The sequence below is a fragment of the Gobio gobio genome (genome assembly GCF_949357685.1).
Source record: "Gobio gobio genome assembly, chromosome: 2".
NCBI classification, from domain to species: Eukaryota; Metazoa; Chordata; class Actinopteri; order Cypriniformes; family Gobionidae; genus Gobio; species Gobio gobio.
Genome location: NC_137098.1, coordinates 76,163,834 through 76,183,623, shown reverse-complemented (window position 1 = coordinate 76,183,623; position 19,790 = coordinate 76,163,834). Strand labels below are relative to the sequence as shown.

At 39.5% G+C, this 19,790-nt stretch overlaps 1 protein-coding gene across 1 annotated transcript in view; it reads left to right on the top strand.

Moving 5' to 3' along the window:
- Positions 1 to 8,128: 8,128 nt before the first annotated feature.
- LOC307118773 (uncharacterized protein) overlaps positions 8,129 to 19,790 on the top strand; it is a gene marked incomplete at both ends in the record, with an annotated part of 36,267 nt that continues 24,605 nt past the window's right edge. The window contains 3 exons of the mRNA XM_079804552.1: positions 8,129 to 8,185; positions 10,529 to 10,567; positions 14,794 to 14,845. Coding sequence (XP_079660678.1) covers positions 8,129 to 8,185; positions 10,529 to 10,567; positions 14,794 to 14,845 — 148 coding nt within the window. The remainder of the gene's footprint in view (positions 8,186 to 10,528; positions 10,568 to 14,793; positions 14,846 to 19,790) is intronic.

The following is a 19,790-nucleotide window of genomic DNA, read 5'->3' as shown; positions in this document are numbered from 1 at the left end:
GACTGCTGTCCGGAACAAATAAATGGAGCAGAGATTCGCATCGGAAACTCTTTGGATAACAATGGCAACAACAATCCTGTGTGAGACCCTCTTTCAGTGGCTTAATATCCATATAAATCCCTGATTCCTCAAGGCCGAAGACACAAGTGCAGAAAGAATAAAGTCTAAATGAAGTTTTCTCTGTTTCTCTGTAGATGTGCTGTGATTTCTAGTATTCCAGCTGATGTTTCGTCCACCTACGCTTGTAACGATATGGAGGGTCGATATGTGAATCTGATCATTCCTGGAAATTCAAGGCTCACTCTGTGTGAGGTGGAGGTCTATGGAGAAGGTCTAAACAAACACTATGTTGAAATATGTCCTTTTATTATTGATTATACATGCTCTCAGCAGTCAATAAAACACACATGTGGTCGACACTAAACCATGTTCATCCTCACTGCAAGTGAACCTGTATTTACTGTCATCTGGGTCATATTTTGTTTTAATTTGTGTAGTTTTGTTGATGATTTGCACCAGAATAAGATATGTATATTGATAGAGTGTAGATATTATAGACACACAGCCTTTGATGCCAAAAAACAAAAAAGATACAATGATGTATTTTACGATCCTTAAAATGCATGATTAAATGCTTGGTTATCTGCTGCCTGTGACCCATCAGAACCAGTGATCTAAACGATAGAGAGGGACATTGTGTGTGACACAAGCAGATCGCGGCACACATTGACTACCATAGTATTTTTCCCCGCTATGTGTTATATTGGTGAAAAAATATCAACTAGTTTCAACTTTCAATGCATCAACTCAATCGTTTATTTTTCCGGAACCCACACAACACCTACGGTAGCCTCACAGTGTCAGAATGTGCAACGTAAAACAGGCATCCTGAATAGCAGAACTAGAACTGTATATACATACTATATGTTTTACATGAACACAACACTATGGCTGCCGAGATCTGCTTGGTTACAAACACTTTTCCAAATATCTTCCTTCATGTTCAGCAGAAGAAAGAAATTCATACAGGTTTGAAACAACTTGAGGGTGAGTAAATGATGAGAGAATTTAAATGTTTGGGTGAACTATCCCTTTCAGGTCCTTGTTTAAAGCAAACATTTATGAAGCTCAAACTGAAGTCCAGCTCGAGTCTGTCTGATGCCGCTGCGAGAGCCCGGCTCCTGACGCAGGTGAGAGAGAGAGAGAGAGAGAGAGAGAGAGAAACACAGAAATCTGAGCGCATTCGTAGAGGTTTTAAGAGATGTTCTTGTTTTAGCTGGAATCTGTTCTGGCGGGAAGAGGGATTTCTGGTGTGAAGCTGCGCTGGTCTCAACTGCCCAAACAGGAAGTGATGCGGATGGAAGCTGCGCCAGGTGAGTGTGTTCATACAAGAAACACTGGAAAACTGAACAAGAATGTCTGTTAATTAAAAATACACTACAAATGAAATAGGAAACAACGTCTTTCTAATGTTATGAACTTTTCATTTACAGCTCAATGTGCTCAAAGAAAGAAGTGATGACGGGAAAACTTTTGGATCAGTTCTTCAAGCCATCAAGTCAAGTCTTATTTATAGAGCATATAAAGTTGAATACAACCGTAGTTGATCCAAAGTGCTTTACAATACAATACAATACAAATAAATCAATACAAATAAAAGGTCTTATTATGTTCATAATGTATTGCAAAACACTTTTGCTGATACTGAGGTGGGATACGGATAAATTTAGGGACAGGTGTGGTGGTATGGGTAAGTTTAAGGGTAGGTTTAGATGTAAGGGAATATGTTATTACATGCAGGTAATTTTTAAAATGTAAGTACAATGTAAAAACATGTATGTACACAATAAGTGCACTGTATCAAATTATTAATTAAAATGTTAGTACATGGTAGTTACGGCCACCTATTATAAAGTGGATCCAAATAAAATAAAGTGAAACATTACATTACTTGTATATTATCTGTTCCTCAATGTTGATCATCATAAAGTTGTATGTGAAACTTGAAATTACGGATTCCTGAAAATGCTTAAACTCTGAAGTTGCATTAAAGAAATTTGTATTGCATAAAGCGCTATTATTAAACATAAACTTAATTTGACCATTTAAAGCAGTGCTGTTTTATTCATAAAATGAATCCCTGGTGCCTCTCATGTCTCTTCCATACCTGCTTAATCTCAAAACTAGGGTTTGTAATGACAGAGCTGACCAATAAAGAAGACCCTTCTTTGTTCTACAAACTTAAACCCAAGTAACACCTTAAAGCATAAATCCTCTCGTGAAGACAGTACCAAGGCCCAAAATCCACATAGACCTAATGTAACGGATGCAGGCCAGTAAGAGCTGTGTGTGTAAACCTCACTCCCCTGGCCTCAAGAGGAGCACTAGCGACTGACACTAGAGGCTGTGGTCTTAAGTGACCTTGTTAGTGTGTACGCCTTCTACGCCGGAGACCCCAGTTCGAATCCCTTAGTAAAAACAGCACTGTACTGTTTTGCAAAGCTTCCAGAAGAACCAATGAGGTTCATTATTGTGTTACGCAGCACGTTTGAGCTTCAGCAAGAACCAATGAGGTTCATTCTTGTGTTACGCAGCACGTTTGAGCTTCAGCAAGAACCAATGAGGTTCATTCTCGTGTTACGCAGCACGTTTGAGCTTCAGCAAGAACCAATGAGGTTCATTCTTGTGTTACGCAGCATTTTTGAGCTTCAGCAAGAACCAATGAGGTTCATTCTCGTGTTACGCAGCATGTTTGAGCTTCAGCAAGAACCAATGAGGTTCATTATCGTGTTATGCAGCACGTTTGAGCTTCAGCGAGAACCAATGAGGTTCATTCTCGTGTTACGCTGCACGTTTGAGCTTCAGCAAGAACCAATGAGGTTCATTCTCGTGTTTCACAGCATGTTTGAGCCTCAGCAAGAACCAATGAGGTTCATTATCGTGTTACGCAGAACGTTTGAGCTTCAGCGAGAACCAATGAGGTTCATTCTTGTGTTACGCAGCATTTTTGAGCTTCAGCGAGAACCAATGAGGTTCATTCTTGTGTTACGCAGCATTTTTGAGCTTCAGCAAGTAAACCCTGCTCATAATCAGTGTGGGATTACAAATTTAAGAATATGTTTAAAATACATATTGGTACAGTTTAAGGTAAAGAGTGACTACTTTCTAACATGATCAGGTTAATCAGCCCATGGATTGGATACATTAGTCTTTTGTCTTTATGCACTTCCTAACCATTTACCATGACAAGCTTAGAGCAATACTGTCAGAGTGATTGGATTAGCATCTATGCATTTGAATGACACTGTTATGCTGATTGAATTAGGACTGATGACACAGGAATGTTTGGGGTGTGTCCCTATTTCCTATTGCATTGTATTGTTCAGAGTGTCTCCTCCCCTGCTGTATAATCCCTCCCCCTGAAAGGTAAATAAGTTACAGTGTTTGATACTGTTAAGTTAGACTTGATGACCTCAGCCGAAAGACAGCACGTTTTCTCAATAAAGAATCCTGCTGAAAAAACTATCCAAGTGTCACGGGGTGACCCAAAGCAGTTCCTCTTCGGCCGTCCGAAGAAGAACCGCTGTGTGAACCCCTTATCAGTGTCTGCTCCACTACTTACCTCTGGCTGTCCGAAGACGAACCGCTATGAGAATCTCCCTCCGCAGCCTGAAGAAGAAGAGAGTCGGATCAGCCCGTGTGCTTTTAGTTTAGGATTTATTATATTTTAAGTGAATAAAATACCCCTTTTAATACAGATTCCCTTGTTTGGTCTCATGGTGTCTCTGGGTAACTCCTCGAGGTAGTACGCCCAAAAAGGGGTGGTGCGAGACACGGGTGGGGCCACCCCGGCCTGTGACACATACATCTATTGACTAGCTTGTTCAGGTGTGTTTGATTGGGGTTGGGAGTAAACTCTGCAGGGCAGTGGCCCTCCAGGACTGGATTTGAGGAACCCTGGTTTACAAGATTTACTTGTTGCTACTGATATCTTAGAACGTTTGTAATATGAGGTTAGTCCTTTAAATGTAGAATTGTATTTTGCTTTTGTAAAACATGTTCTTAACATTTTCCAGAAGACACTAAAATTATATCAAAATAAAGAACTTGAATGTGTTCAGAACATTTAAAATTAAAATCAGACGGCATGTGAAAAAGTATTCAACCTAAGTTGAATGTATTCAATGAATCTAGAGAAGGCACACTAAATATACTAATATTGAATGACTGAAGTGAGGTCAAATTCATTGTACAATTATTGACTTTACATCTCAAAGACAAAAAAGGTCAGGAACCTAAAGACTCTTCAATTATGAAAACACACATTTGAGGTTCACACATGGAGCTTCATAAAAGCCAAGTGACAAAAATGGACCAACTAAAAATAATTTGTGATCAGAATGCAAACAGCCACTTCACTGGCCCTCTTTGTTCCACCAGCATGTCACAACATCTCATCTACATAAAGTCATTTTCTTAGCTTCTCTCCAAAGAAAAGATGACCAACATTATTTACATACTGTATAGGCATAAGAGTTGTCTGCCTATTCAAATGATTCATGGTATGATTACTCAAATGACAACAAAGTCTATCTGGGGCACAAAAAAATAACACTACAATCAGACATTAGAAATAAATAAGATTCTTGCCAGGTTAATGTAGGTGGATCTTAAAAATCACTTAAAACTCATAACATTGGCCTTATTGCTGGCATCACTACACACCAAAACCAAAGACGCCGGCACAGAGAGAAATTTGGGAACATTTACATGTAGATTTACATTCATGATTTTTTTAACATAAGCAAATGACTTCAAGAAAACTTGGCATGCTTATTGTCAAAACTTGCTTCAAACATGCTAAGTGACAATGAGGTGGACAAAGAAAACCACAGGAAATAAGAATAAGGAAAATAAATGTTTAATGAGGTGGACAAAGCAGTACCCAATACATCACTATATGAACACATGTTAATGTGTCCATTTTAAAGTGTTTCAACTGTTTTATCTTGTCATCTCTGTTAGAAACAGAGCTTCCCCTCAGGAAGGACAAGATACTGGATGGCTTTCACCATGAATTAGAAATGCCTTGTGAAAAAAATCTTGTGATCTTGCAGTGTCTATGAAATGGGAAAGAAAAAAACACTTTAAAATGGCAGGTACAACACTCAAGATGGAAACAACATGATAGATATAGCCTTAGAAAATATGAACCACTTCTGTGATGCCTTTTATTTGGTCACTTTTATTTTTTCTATAGGGAGCTGAGGTCACTGAATTATAACGGCTCATCACCAAATGGTGAGGCGACCTACTAAGCTCAACCTGAGTCTTTAAAGAGCGTAGGGTTTAATGTAAATGAGGCCTGCCATACTCTTACAACCTGAAAGGATGCACTCACTACCAAGCCCGGCACCGGACCCAGAGAAGGGTTACAATGATGGAACAAACCCATCATCTCCTCATCTTCTTCATGCACAATTTCAGTCTACTCTCAGTGAGAGGGACCAAGCCGCTGGGTATAGATGCCTGTCCCTCTTCCCTTAGGAAGATGCACAAACAAACACAAGTTGTGTGTGTGTGATCAAGTGACATAAAGCTTTGAACACAAATCCACACACCACTTGAAATGTTTGCTCACATAAGCCATTCTTACCTTGATTTTGAACAATCACTTCAAACAACACAGTCCCTGAATATGAAAAAGAGAGGATGACATGTTCTCTAGGTGCCACTTATATACTTCCTGGTCACACTAGTATGATGTCATTAGCTGTCGCCGGCCAATACGATTGCTGTGATCTTACAGTTGCTTCAGATACCAGTCACGCCGAGGCGTTTCCCCATAGTGTCTCAGGACAAAGTGCGAGTTTCCTTTCGAAAGGGAACTGAACTGAGCTGGACAATGACATCACTGTTTTCTCCAGAGCAGCCGAAACAAACTTTGTTGCAATATTTTCCTGTTATCACTTTAAAGCTGCTTTGAAACAATCTGCATTGTAAAGAGCACTATGTAAATAAAAAGGACTTGACTTATAGTCAAAGGGTTAGGGTAATTGCTATCTATACCTGGTACTAGTAGTTGCCTCTTATGAAAAGTCAATGTGCCATTTTTAACCTGACTTGGTTTGGATAAAAGAGATTATTGGTACTGCATTGGTACAGACTATTTTGATATAATTTATTACTAAAGGCATTCATATCATTGCTTATTGTTTGCTTGTTTATACACGGATTTGAAAGTTGATTTATTTGAAAAATAATACCCATATACATATCAATATACAGGTGTTGGTTTTCCTGCTGGACATCACTGCCTGACGCACCTCCTCCAGTGCCTTTTGATCTGGTGTGCCGTGACAGCACACTGAACACTTCCATGAGCCTGAACGGGTCATCAGCTGGGGACCACCACTCATCGACATTTCGCTCCTTTAACCCCAGTACGTCTCGTGGTGGCGGAGCGATGGCAGGGATCTCTCCCTGCCACCCCCTGTTGATGCCCTAGGTGTTTGTCCCCCAACCCTTCTCCTTCCTCCTTAGCCACAGCCAGAAACTGCCTTTCTCCGCCTCCTCTGCCAACTCTTTCATGGCTTTCCGATGTCTCGCTCCTGTACATCCCATGTCGCGAAGTAGGCGAGCAGATGAGGAACCTACAAAGCCCCTACACCCCACTTCCACAGGGCGGATAAAGGCTTTCCAGCCCGCCTCACTGCACTCTGTCACCAGATCAGAGTACTTGGCTCGCTTCCGCTCATACGCAGCCTCCACACCTCCCTCCCATGGTACAGTGAGTTCCACCAGGAAGACGGTCTTGCAAGCTTCTGACCACATGACGAGGTCTGGCCGCAGGGATGTTTCCACTATCTCCCTGGGGAACTGGAGCTGCTTTCCCAAGTCGACCCTCATGGTCCACTCACTTCCCGATGAGAGGAGCCTTGCTATATCTCTCTGGCGGGAGGGTATGACACTCTCTCCAGCCCTTGCGAACTGGATGGAATGTCGTCCACGAGCGGAAGGTCTGCTGTTTGCCTCCTTTCTGCATGACTCTACCACCTCTGCCAGCTTCTTCAGTACTTGGTCATGCCGCCACCTATAGCGGCCTTGGGACAATGCTGTCGTGCAGCCCGACAGAATGTGCTGGAGGCTTGTGTTGCTGGTGTTACAAAGGGAACAGATCTCTTCGGCACCAAACCATTGGTAGAGGTTTCGGGGACAAGGCAAGGTGTCATAGGTTGCTCTGATCAGGAAGCTGAGCCTAGCTTGGGGGATCTTCCATAGGTCGGACCATGACATGGACCTGTCAATGAGACCTTCCCATGCCGTCCAACGTCCTTGCTGGCCCTGGGACACCGCTTTGATGTTAAGGCGTTCGTGCTCAGCTCTTGCCACTTCCGCCACCACCATGGCTTTTCGGTCTTCTTTGGAAGCCTTTGACCAGAACAAGGGAATATCGCCCCTCCCAAGGCCTGCCCGACCCTCCTGGACTCTGCTGACCACCTCGCGGTGCTTCAGCCTGCCGATTGCCATGTCGACCTCTTCTTGGGCTTTCCACTTTCTTCCCGTTCTTATCTGGGTGCCCGCTGCTTTCACCAGCTGGTCAGTGGTTTCCCTCAGCTCCAGCACCAGCCGAGCCTTCTCTTGCTTGTATCCCACGATGATGGATCTCAGTGGTAGTTGTAACGTGTTCCTCCCGAAGAGGCCTACCTCCGAGAAGCATCTTGGTAGTCCCAGCCACTTCCTGATAAACGAGTTTGCCAGCCCGTCCATCTTAAAGAGCATCTTAAAGAGCACTTTGTAAATAAAAAGGACTTGACTTATAGTCAAAGGGTTAGGGTCATTGCTATCTATACCTGGTACTAGTAGTTGCCTCTTATGACAAGTCAATGTGCCATTTTTAACCTGACTTGGTTTGGATAAAAGAGATTATTGGTACTGCATTGGTACAGACTATTTTGATATAATTTATTACTAAAGGCATTCATATCATTGCTTATTGTTCGCTTGTTTATACACGGATTTGAAAGTTGATTTATTTGAAAAAATAATACCCAGTTTTTTTGTCTGAGAAATGTTCCAGCTCCAGTCAACAAGAAAGAGAGATATATGGGAATGGAGGAGGAGAAATATGGGAACGGAGGAGGAGAAATATGATCATGTGACAGGACTGACTGAAGTCACACTGGTATGTAAAGCTGAACTTTTGCATCATTCTATTGTCTCTCATCTCTCTCTCTCTCACAGGAAGAACTTTCATTCAGTGCTCAAATAAAAGCAGAAAGAATCGAGAAGTGAACATGAGGGTTTTCTTCAGGACTTTGTCACTTTTACTGGGTAAGTGAAACATCTTTTCTAATATCTTGGGTGTTTCTGAAAGATGAGGCTGGAAACCGAATGTAGATCACTAACAGAAATAACTCATTTTAGAGAAACTGAATATTACCCAGTTGGCCTTTTCTTTCTTAAGTGTAAATCTAACAAAATACTATACTTGACTGGTTCAAATAGAAATCACAATTCTCTCACGATTCTGAAAAATATGTTGGAAACACAGATTTGAATGTTCCGGTGTGATTTTGTCAAAGATTTAATAGACACAGGAGAATCGCTGTAATTTAGAAATGAGATCGTGTGTTTGTTTGAATTGAGATTGAGTTGTTTTAACGATTGAGTCAAGTGCCTTTGAGACTTCACAATTTCCAAAATAAAAATATGATATTTTCCATTTAACTTCATATATGTTATATTAAGGAGACCATAGGCTGTTAGAAAATGCATATTGGTCAAGCTCCAGCACTATTTTATAATTTAACTGCAAGCTGACAATAAACGAGCAAACCATACAATATGTCCACCCTGTCATGGAATAGTTGCACATTATTTTCTAAATAAAATCTAACAAAAAAGATATTTAGTCAAACTTTAAAACAATACTAACTAGCCCTCATTTGTTTATTAAGAAATCTCACACACAGTTTTGTTAACTTGTTAAAATAATTTGTTTATTTTCATAAAAGTTCAAGATGACAGGGTGGACAACAATATGACAGGGTGGAACTTGGCATGACAGGGTGGACAAATGATTTAATTGGTGAACTAGAAGAGAGCAGGAACACAACAGGAACAACATGAAACCCTTGGGCAATATAATATATTGTAATATGGGTGTTATAACTGTTGTAATTTGTGTGTTATAATGCACGTCCACCCTGTCATGGAAGGCTTAGTGACAGGGTGGACAATGACAGGGTGAACGTTTTTTTGCAAAAGTTTGCATTTAATGAACACATGGTGTACCTGCAGTTAGCATAGTGATTCACTGTTGAAGCTGACTGTGCAATTATATATTTATAATTATATATATATATATATATATATATATATATATATATATATATATATATATATATATATATATATATATATATATATATGTTTAAAATATATATTTTGAATTTCTGAATTTTTTTTGTATTAATTAATATTTCACAATGACAGGGTGGACATATTAAGCTTGACAAAACGCAACTATAAACACAATATGATGAAAATTAGGAAATATAAGTATAGATTCTTACTGTGTGTGCAGCAGATATTTTAACCTCCACTGATAAAGACCAAATAGGGGAGGGGATGTCACTGAGTACATCAGTTTGTTTCTTAAAGGGGCTTTTACCCCATAATGACAGGGTGGACAGCAATTTCAGGGACACGTGCAAAATACTTAATATTATTATGAAAATAAAATATAAATTATCAAAATGACAACTAGTTGAGGACAATAAACACATTCAAAAAGTATTTTATTTATGTCATTTAACCATTGTTTAAAATCACTGAAGTTAGCTGAGCACGCTGTGGGACATGCCAAAATCACATACATCCAATCAAAGAAAATGGTATAAAATGAGAAACACATTTCAAGAGACTTATCATTGAACGTGTATGTGTGTAAATGTTTGGCCATGTATAATAAAACCTCAGAATTTCATTATTTTGCATTATGTTCATGATGACTGAGCGATTCTGTTGAGGACACCAAAGGCACTTTATAGTGATAATGACTCGATTATTAGTGCAGCTCTAACTATACAGAAAATATACGGAGCCAATAAAAGGACATGATGAAGGAAAAAATATGAGTTATATGATTTAAAATTATAAATCAAGGTTTTCGGGTTCTCTTAGAAAAAGTTTTGCATTCCCCTGTGGCACGAGCGGACATAAAACTTTTGCGAGAGAATGCAAAAGCATTGAAATATATTTTTCCATCACAATTTTCCTTTAGGGGCTCCATAAAAAATGAAGCCAAATATGAGACAAGTTCAAATTTACAGCAGAATTTGAGTTTGTCTCATATTTGGTGACATTTGCATCATTGATTTTGTTATTTTCCTGTTTATTACTGTGAAGCTGTTTTGAAACATTCAGTGTTGTATATAAAGTGCTATATAAATGAAGGTGACTTGATTTTACTTAAATTTAAGTCAGCTAATACTGACCATCATTCTATTTTTCTCTTTTCAAGGGTTTTTCTCAGTTCAAATCAAGGCAGATGACAGAGAAGGTGAGATTTCATGAATTAACCACTATTACATATTTTGTTAGTTAGTTAGTTAGTTTGTGCCGCTGGGAAACATTTTTAGGGCTCTACAATTTCAGACACATAATGAAAACTCATGAACTTAAAAAGCCCATGCAAAGGAGATTTAAATACCAACGGATTTAAAGATAAAAAATAAAGTAGGTACAGAATAATTCAATCATTAGAAGCAAAGTAGCAGTTTTTGTGACTATACTGTAGTAGGCTATGGACTATTTAGGATTTCTTATTTCTTATTATGCCAGTTTGAAAAATTAAAATAAGCATTACTGAAATGCTTCTTTTTTCAATTAAAATTGGCTGCTGTTCAATTCCTTCCATTCAAGTCAACATAGAAATCACAAAAAGGTTTGCAAATGGGCAGCAAGATGTGTGTAAAAAGAGATTGTGATTTAGTCCTGGAGATGTTGCTTGTCTGTGGGAGTGTTTATGAAATATTGAAGATCCACCCACCTACTGTAACAACATCTCAATGACTCACGATCATCGGCTGTTTGATCATCAGGGCGTTTGTGTTAGTCTTCACACGAGCGCTTTGTAAACATGGGGGCGGTACTTCTACCTACGTCTGGCGTGACCTTTCCGCCGTGATTACGTCATCCTAAGCACCTTGCAGAGCTGCATAAGTTGAACAATTTAGGTTAAAAACTATATATTTTTTATTTTTTTATTTATTTAAATGATCGATCATTTCGCTATATAAGACCCTATTCCTCATCTGGGATCACGCAGAGCCTCTGAAATCCATCGAAGCGCTTTGAAACTGCATTGATTTGGACCTTCACCATTTTGGTTGCAATTGAAAACCATTATATGAAGATAAATCCTGGAATGTTTTCTTAAAAAAAATTCATTTATTTTTGACTGAAGAAAGAAAGACATCAACATCTTGGATGAGATGGGGGTGAGTAAATTATCTGGAAATTTTAATTTTGGAGTGAACTAATCCATTAACTAATGCTGAACAGAGGTGCTGTTCATGGTTAGTTCATGTTAACTAATACAACCTTATTGTAAAGTGTTGCCCTTATTTAATAAGTCACACAGAGATATGCAGAACATACAGGATTCATATTTAAACTGTACTTTTGTGGTTTAATATTCACAGACAGTCTATATGATGATTAGAATAAAGAAGAATAAACTGAACTGTCACAATCCTCGGCTGGATCTGTTGTTCCTCGAAATGACATAGACATAGATCTCCTCGAGACTCCACACAGTCCATCCTGAGAGGAGAGGGGAGAGGACGCTGGCGTTGTCTGTTTGCCACTTCTTCACTCAACTCAAGTTTTAACTGTTTTAACTGTAATGCTAGACTTTCTTAATGACTGTGTAACCAGTAAAATTCATCAGAGCTATAATTGAGACTGTTGCACGGATCTTACCATCTCAGATGACTCCACTCGGCTGTTAGCAGTTTGTAGCAAGTGCCTGCGGCTAGCTGTGTAGCTGACCAGCCATGGCTTTTTCTAGCTCGGCCTACATCTCCAGCTCTCACAGCTCCTTATGGTGTTTACCATGATTCACCTCTCCTGGTCTCTATTTCTTAAGCCATGTCACGGATGATTTTTTGGTGCCGAGTTATTCCTTTATTGTGCATATTGCCTCTGTGGCTGGCGGTTAACAACAGACGTGGAGTTCCTGTGGCTGGCATAATGAATTACTCTGCCACTCAACTGAAGGAATTTAACAACCCTATCATGTAAATCAGTCATTCAAGAACTTGGACTCCTACGACGGCCTCGTTACATCCACAGAAGTGCTCGGCGCAAGCTTGTTTACTCCCGGTCTAGTGACACCATCCCTTCCATCTGGACAGCTGTGCACCATGTTGGATCTCTTCTACGTCATCAGAGGACTGACACTCTGAGGATTAGCACTGGAGATACTGCAACAGCGCCACACATGGAGATAGACAGAAAACATGGAGTGGATTTTAGCCTACTCCGGCCAGTACAGAGACGTGCTGCTTTATCTAACATTAAAATTGAACTTTTTAATAAACCATCCCTCACAAACAAATCCTGCTTTATACATGATCATATTCAAGATAAAAGTTTGCACATAATGTGCCTTACAGAAACCAGATGTTTTTTCTGTTTTAAATGAGACATGTCGTCCTGACTACTGTCATTTCCAAAAAGCTTGTAGCTCTGGCCATGGTGTTGGCCTGGCTGTTATCTACTGCCATCATTTGGATCTATCCCCTCTGACCCTCCCTGAGCTGTTTTCTTTTGAATGTTTGGCATTTAATTGTAAGCCCCCCTCTCAATGACAGTACTATTAATCTACAGGCCACCCAGATCTAACTCATGCTTCATTTCAGAGTTGTACAATTTTCTTTCAACTTTCGGTGCGACCTCTTCCAATATAGTAATACTTGGGAGATTTTAACATTCATGTCAACAATCCTTCCTGCCTTGCTACAGAATTCTAGCAATTATTGGACTGCTTAACCTCAGACAACATGTTGATTTTCCCAAACACATCAAGGGGAATATTCTTGATCTGGTCATTACTGAGTCTGCCTCTCTAAGTGCATCATTTGTGTATGATCTGGGAGTATCTGACCATAAGGTAATTTCCATGGAGCTGTCTTTTCTGTCTTCCTACATCAAGCCCAAACGTGAAATCCATTTCAGAAACCTGAAAAATATTAACACAGAAAACTGAGCTCAAGTCTTCAACATCTCCATTCTGCAAATATCCCATCAGTAACTGAGTCTGTGGAATTTTAAAATAAGACCTTGAGCAGCATTCTGGAATTCCATGCACCCATCAAAGTCAGAACAATTACGTTTTCCCGCTCAGCTCCCTGGTTCACAAGTGACCTGCAGAAATTGAAGGCAGCTGGACGTGCCCTTGAACGATGGTATAAAAAATCTGAACTAACTGTCTATCGGGACCATCAAAAAGCTTATTTGAAGTTCATCAAAGAAGCACAGTCACAATACTATTCAAATATTCCAACTGCCGACCCGCAGTTTGGTATCTCAAGGCTTTTCTGCTGCTTCCCAGAAGTTACTCAACCATCAGGGGGATGGGATACTCCACCTGTGCCCTCGACCTCCTCCCTACAGCTCTGGTGAAATCTAATATTCCTGCCATCAGTCCCCTTATCACCATGATAATAAACCAATCCCTTCAGTCTGGTCATGTTCCATCTGTCCTAAAAACGGCTATAATTAGACCATTACTCAAGAAACCCACGCTCGATCCTCAAACTCTTGCTAATTATAGGCCCATATCCAACCTGCCATTTATTGCTAAGGTGTTGGAGAAAGTAGTTGCCAGGCACCTCTAGGACCACCTCAAACACAACAACATTTTTGAAAAGTTCCAATCTGGCTTCCATTCTGGTCACAGCATGGAAACCGCCTTAGTGAGGGTTACAAATGACTTGCTAATGACAGCTGATGCTGTCCTCCTGGACCTTTCTGCAGCATTCGACACGGTTGACCATGGTTTACTTCTCAAACGACTGTCTAATTCTATTGGACTTGATAACACTGTCTTGCATTGGTTTGAGTCATACTCAAGACAGACAGATCTGAATTTGTGGCCATGGGTAGCTCAAGGTCCCTTTCACATGCCGTTGATTGCGGGGTACCTCAGTGCTCAGTTCTAGGACATATCCTATTAATTCTCTACATGCTTCCTCTCGGTAAAGTCATCAGTCGCTTGGGAATTTCATTCCACTGCTACGCTGATGATGCACAATTATATATGAAAACTGACATTCATTCATCATCATCATCATCATCATCATCATCATCATCATCATCATCATCATCATCATCGTCATCATCATTATCAACACTTACTGCCTGTCTGGAAGAGATAAGGACATGGATGAACCTCAATTTTCTCCAGCTGAACAGCTCAAAGACAGAGGCCATCCTCATTGGTTCCCTTAATCAGATCAGATCATCCACCATAAACTGTATTATATTTTCTGTCCAGGACATCCCTCTGTGATCCATAGTCACCAATCTTGGTGTTAGGTTTGATCAACACTTAACCTTTGAGGCCCACATTAAACATCTTTGCAAAACATATTTTTATGACCTCAGGAATATAGCCAGTCTCCATCCCTCACTCACCCTTCATGATGCTGAGAAACCCGTTCATGCCTTTGTCTCCTCGAGACTGGATTATTGTAACGCTCTTCTCTTTGGGATCCCTAGCAAGAGCATCCAGAAACTCCAGCACATACAGAACAGTGCCGCTACGATCCTGGTGAGAGTGCATTCATATGAACGCATCACACCAATCTCTATATTGGCTTCCCATTTCTGCTCGAATAGAGTATAAAGTTTCCCTCCTCACACATCAGTGCATCCATGGCAATGCTCCAATTTACGTTAAAGAACTCCTTACTCCACAGATCTCAGCACGTTCTCTTTGCTCCACAAACACTCATCGGCTCCATCCCCCTAGGACTAAGACTCGCACTATTGGGGATAGAGCCTTCTGTGCCGCTGCTCCACGCCTGTGGAATACCCACCCTGAACATCTGAGGGCTCCAGAAACGACTAATGGTTTTAAAAAGGGACTAAAAACGTACCTGTTTAGAAAATCTTTCAATGTTTAAATTGCTTTAAGTGTTTACATTTTTCTGCTGATTTTAGTTGGTTGCTGATTTTAACTTAATTCTTAATTGCTCTAATGTAAAGTGCTTTATAAATAAAATGTATTATTATTATTAATTTGCCTTTGAATAGAATTCACTCTCCGTGGGCGAAGCAGATAATGAGGCAGCTCGCGAACGACTGACATCTTTGTTTTCAAACAGATTACATAAACAGAGAATATTTGTTTTCGTGTTTTGTTTTTGATTTACATTATTTAAAACCTGACATTTCAACGTTTCTTCTGACATATGTCTCATGTTTGTGTGGCAAGTATTCAAGTTACAATTCATTTTCAGTATCAGAATGGACTTCATTGAGAGCAGGCACGTGCAGAGGGGAGGGGGGGGCTCTGGGTGCTCGAGCCCCTGCCCTTTTTCAAAATGTATCAAAAGTGCCCCTCTCAGACAAATATCAATGATAATATCGTGGTCAATAAAACTAAATAAATGTGATTATTATAACATGACAATGTATACAATAGTAACGAACGGCTCAAAAGTCTGACAATTTCTGTTGAGGCGTTGCTATAACGCGTTGCTATGGGTTGCGTGCGTTTTGATTGACTGCTGATTTTCCACTGTTCGGAAACGGCTCTAGAGCCTAATATGGTCCTTTCAGAGAGTGTGTGGCCTTACGGGAATAAAGTAAACAAATATTTTTTTTTTCATCCATAATCAGAGCTAATGTGTTGATTTAATTACAAATTTATATATTATATATTTTAAAGTATTACACAATTCACCAATGCCCGTTTGTCATGTATATACACCAACCAATCGTGATCTGGCAAAGCAAGTTCAAATTCCATTGGGCGATGTGAAGTGGTAATTTTCTGTTCTTATTCATAAATCGGTTGAAAATGACATGGACAGACGAACTAACGTTTGTGGAACGATTTCCTGCGGTTTGTCTCATTTTATAAATTGCATCACTGACTAAATGGATTTTAACTGACAACAAACAAAACCATGCAGCAACAGCAAAAGTCGCATTAATGGTAAGTAGTGTTAAATTCACTTGTATTTAGGTATATTGATACACCGTTTACTATTTCATGAAACTATCAAAGTTAACAAAACCCAAGTGCCACCGGCACCTACAGGCCTATGTGAAGTGTAGGCTGGCGAAATGGTTACGTGAAAGGACTTTATTAGCTATATTACCATTTTTGAATATTATGCAGCATTATGAAAGAACTCTCTTACGTTCATCAAGCCTGCATTGATAAAAAACAGCAATATTGTGAAATATTATTAAAATGATGGTTTTCTATTTTAAAATAATTTAAAATATAATTTATTTCTGTGATCACAGCTGGATTTTCAGCATCATTACTCCACTCTTCAGTGTCACATGATCATTCAGAAATCATTCTAATATGAGGATTTAATGTCAATGCTGGAAACTGTGATACTCTTTTCAAGATTCTTTGATTAATAAAAAGTTAAAAAGAATATAATGTAATAATATTGTTATATATGTTATATTTGTTTGTTTTTTTGCCCCTTTTTTACATTTGAGCCCCTGCCCATGAAGAACTCTGCACGGCCCTGATTGAGAGAGAGGTAGCAGATCGCGCATCATGTTTGTCTTCATTATTTTGCAAAAGCACAACATTATGTTTTTATTATGAGTGTACACAAATAAAAGTAGAAACTTAACAGATTCAAATGATGTATAACACTTGTCTGTATTACCAAAATTTACAGAGTATTTTGAGTCTCTTACGCACTGATAAGATATCAAGCAAGTTGGTCGTGCCGGTGTGACCGCCGACCCTGAGGGGTTAAGAAAGCTGAAGTTAAAGGGTAACTAAACCCTAAACCAACTTTTTTTAGTTAATGATCTGTAATACTGGGGCTTTATTAATGCTGTTCATTGATTCGAGTAAATGTTTTGACATTTGGGTATAAAGTGTTTTAATTCTATAAAATATGGTGTAAAACCGCCAAAGTGCTGCTCTCTTATGGTTAAACGGTGGCTACTGCAGTTGAATTGTCCTATTGGACGTTGTGGTACATCGTGACGTAGGATGGCACTTCCAACGGCTCAATACACGCGCCCCTGGCTCGAGCTCACCACGCCCTCAGAAATGTTTTCCCCAATCACATGATGAGAACGGCTTCACTCCAGTATGAACTGTCATGTTACATGAAGTAGAAACATTATGAATGAAACTTATTTGACACATGCTTTAACATTGTAATGAAGAAAATGTGGTTAAATAATGCAGCTGTCAGTACACGTCAGGATTTTCTTGCGATATTATTGCCGTCCGTCATGTGTACAGATAAGTTTCATACATGAGACACACTTTCAAACCCTGACACGCAAGTGGTTGCTGTGGTAACGAACAACAATACCGTAACGTGCTGGCATATATAGTCTTTTATTTGAGGAAATCTGTTTATAATAGGCTATTAGATCTTAACTTATTGGTCCTGCGCTGCTTATTTCATTTCATTTGAATGAAAATACATCACATTTATATCAGATATCTGATCTATTTAGTGGCATTCAGTGAAAGGATTTGACTGTTCATAGATTAGGTCAGTTCTCTTGCGCCGCTGCTTCACTTGCATCGTCGGCATCGGGAGTTAACGCAGTTTGAGCCAGCGGCTCGCATTGATAAGGCTCTGGGTCTGTGTCTACAGACAATTCATCCTCGTCCACTTCATGTGAAGGTGGGGGAGAATGACTGCTCTGTTGCAAAGCTACTGGCATCATTCCAGTCATTCTCCATCTTTGCAATTCGCGAGTCAGACAGCTGTCAATCAATCCGTCACTGCGGGTCTCAGGCACTCACGCCCTCCGCTTAGTCCCACCCTCGGTTCGTCCCCTCTGTCTCCGCTGGGTGGAGTTAAGATCTGAGCTGGGGTTTAGTTACCCTTTCATAAATAATCAGTGATGGCAGTTTTCTTCGATGTCGATGTTTATGAGTTTGAGTTTCTAATAGCAGATAGAATTTGTAATTGGATTAAAGACTTTTTATTTGATAGATTTATTCAAGTCAGAATTGGGAAAGCTATATCTGGAAGCTATATGATGGAAAATGCTACAGCATTATTAGTCCAATACTCTTCAATCATGATTAATGATGTATTTTCTCAAGCTCAAGGAGACATTGGGCGATCATTGTTTGCTGACGACGGAGCATTGTGGAAAAGGATTATAAATCATAATATAGCTGCGAGCAGCAATTATCGGGGTTCAGACGTTTAAGGACTTTAAGCACATGCATAAAAATATATCATGTTTTATTTAGCAAGCATGTAGCCACTTAGAAAACTTAGGAAACCAAAAGTAATTTATAAAAGATCATATAAGAGATTCAGTCAAGAATAATTTTGTATGGGAGTAAATAATGTATGTTGTATTGATGTTTATAAGGAAGATCATTCTGATAATGCATTGGCAGCATTTGAAAGATTATTTTACCCTTTGAAGCAAAAATGCACAGTGAAGAATGTTAGGGCACCACGGATTGATAAGGAGTTGAAAAATATGGTTGAGAGATGTGGTGAAGGGTATAGCAAACAGAACTGCAGAAAAGCAAACAAAGAGGATTGGGAAGTCTATTGCAAATTATAAAATCAAGTAACTAAAATTAATTGGAAAAAGAAAATAATGTTTTACAAAGTTAAAATAAGTTAATGTTCATATGATGGTAAAAACTGTGGAGTACACTCAATTAAATAATTGGTAGGAAATCAAGTCAAACTCCTTTTACTGATACAGGTGACTAATTTTTAACTTAACTATATGAAAATGTAAATTATTTAAATGGTCTTCATAATAAAGTTGATAAATTACGAGAAGGAAATGTTGGTGGTGTGAAGGTTTATTTAAAAAAAAAAATTTAAGACATCCCTGAGTTTTGAATTGAACAAGGTAAATATAAAACAAGCGGGGATGGATAACTTTAGATAAGCAGCCGGCTGTTTGGTGGAAATTGTCAAGGATCAGGACGAGATTCAATTGCAGACAACAAAACTTAATTTATTAAAAATAGTCAACAAAAGAGTTAAGTAAATCCAGCAGGGTGGGCGGGCCGGCAGAGAGAGCGACAGCTGGTGGGCGAGGGACGGGAAACTGGAGAGAGGCAAACCAGAACCGGGGAACGGGAGAGAACCAGGCAGGAACAGCGAGAGAACAGTCTGGGCGGCAGAGGGAGAGAGAGAAACACTAAAAGGAACTCAAACAGGCACTGGAGCCTCAAAACGGGAAACAAAACACGATATCACTAATGACAAGACAAGAGAATGGTTGGCCGGAGCGCAAGGTAACAAACACAAACAATCTGGCACAAGACAGCAAACACGAGAGGATTAAATAAGGGAATAATTAAGGAAGTCTGATACATGACAGGTGATAGCGCTGAACAATAACGCTGATGGAATAACAAGGGGGTGGGGAGACGCCACAATGACAGCAGAGCACATGGCGAACTGTCAAAACAAAACAAAACACGACAGGTCAGATCGAAGACATGACAGAAATAGTTTGCCACATCTTTAATATCAGTATTGAAAAAGGGATTTTTCCTTTAG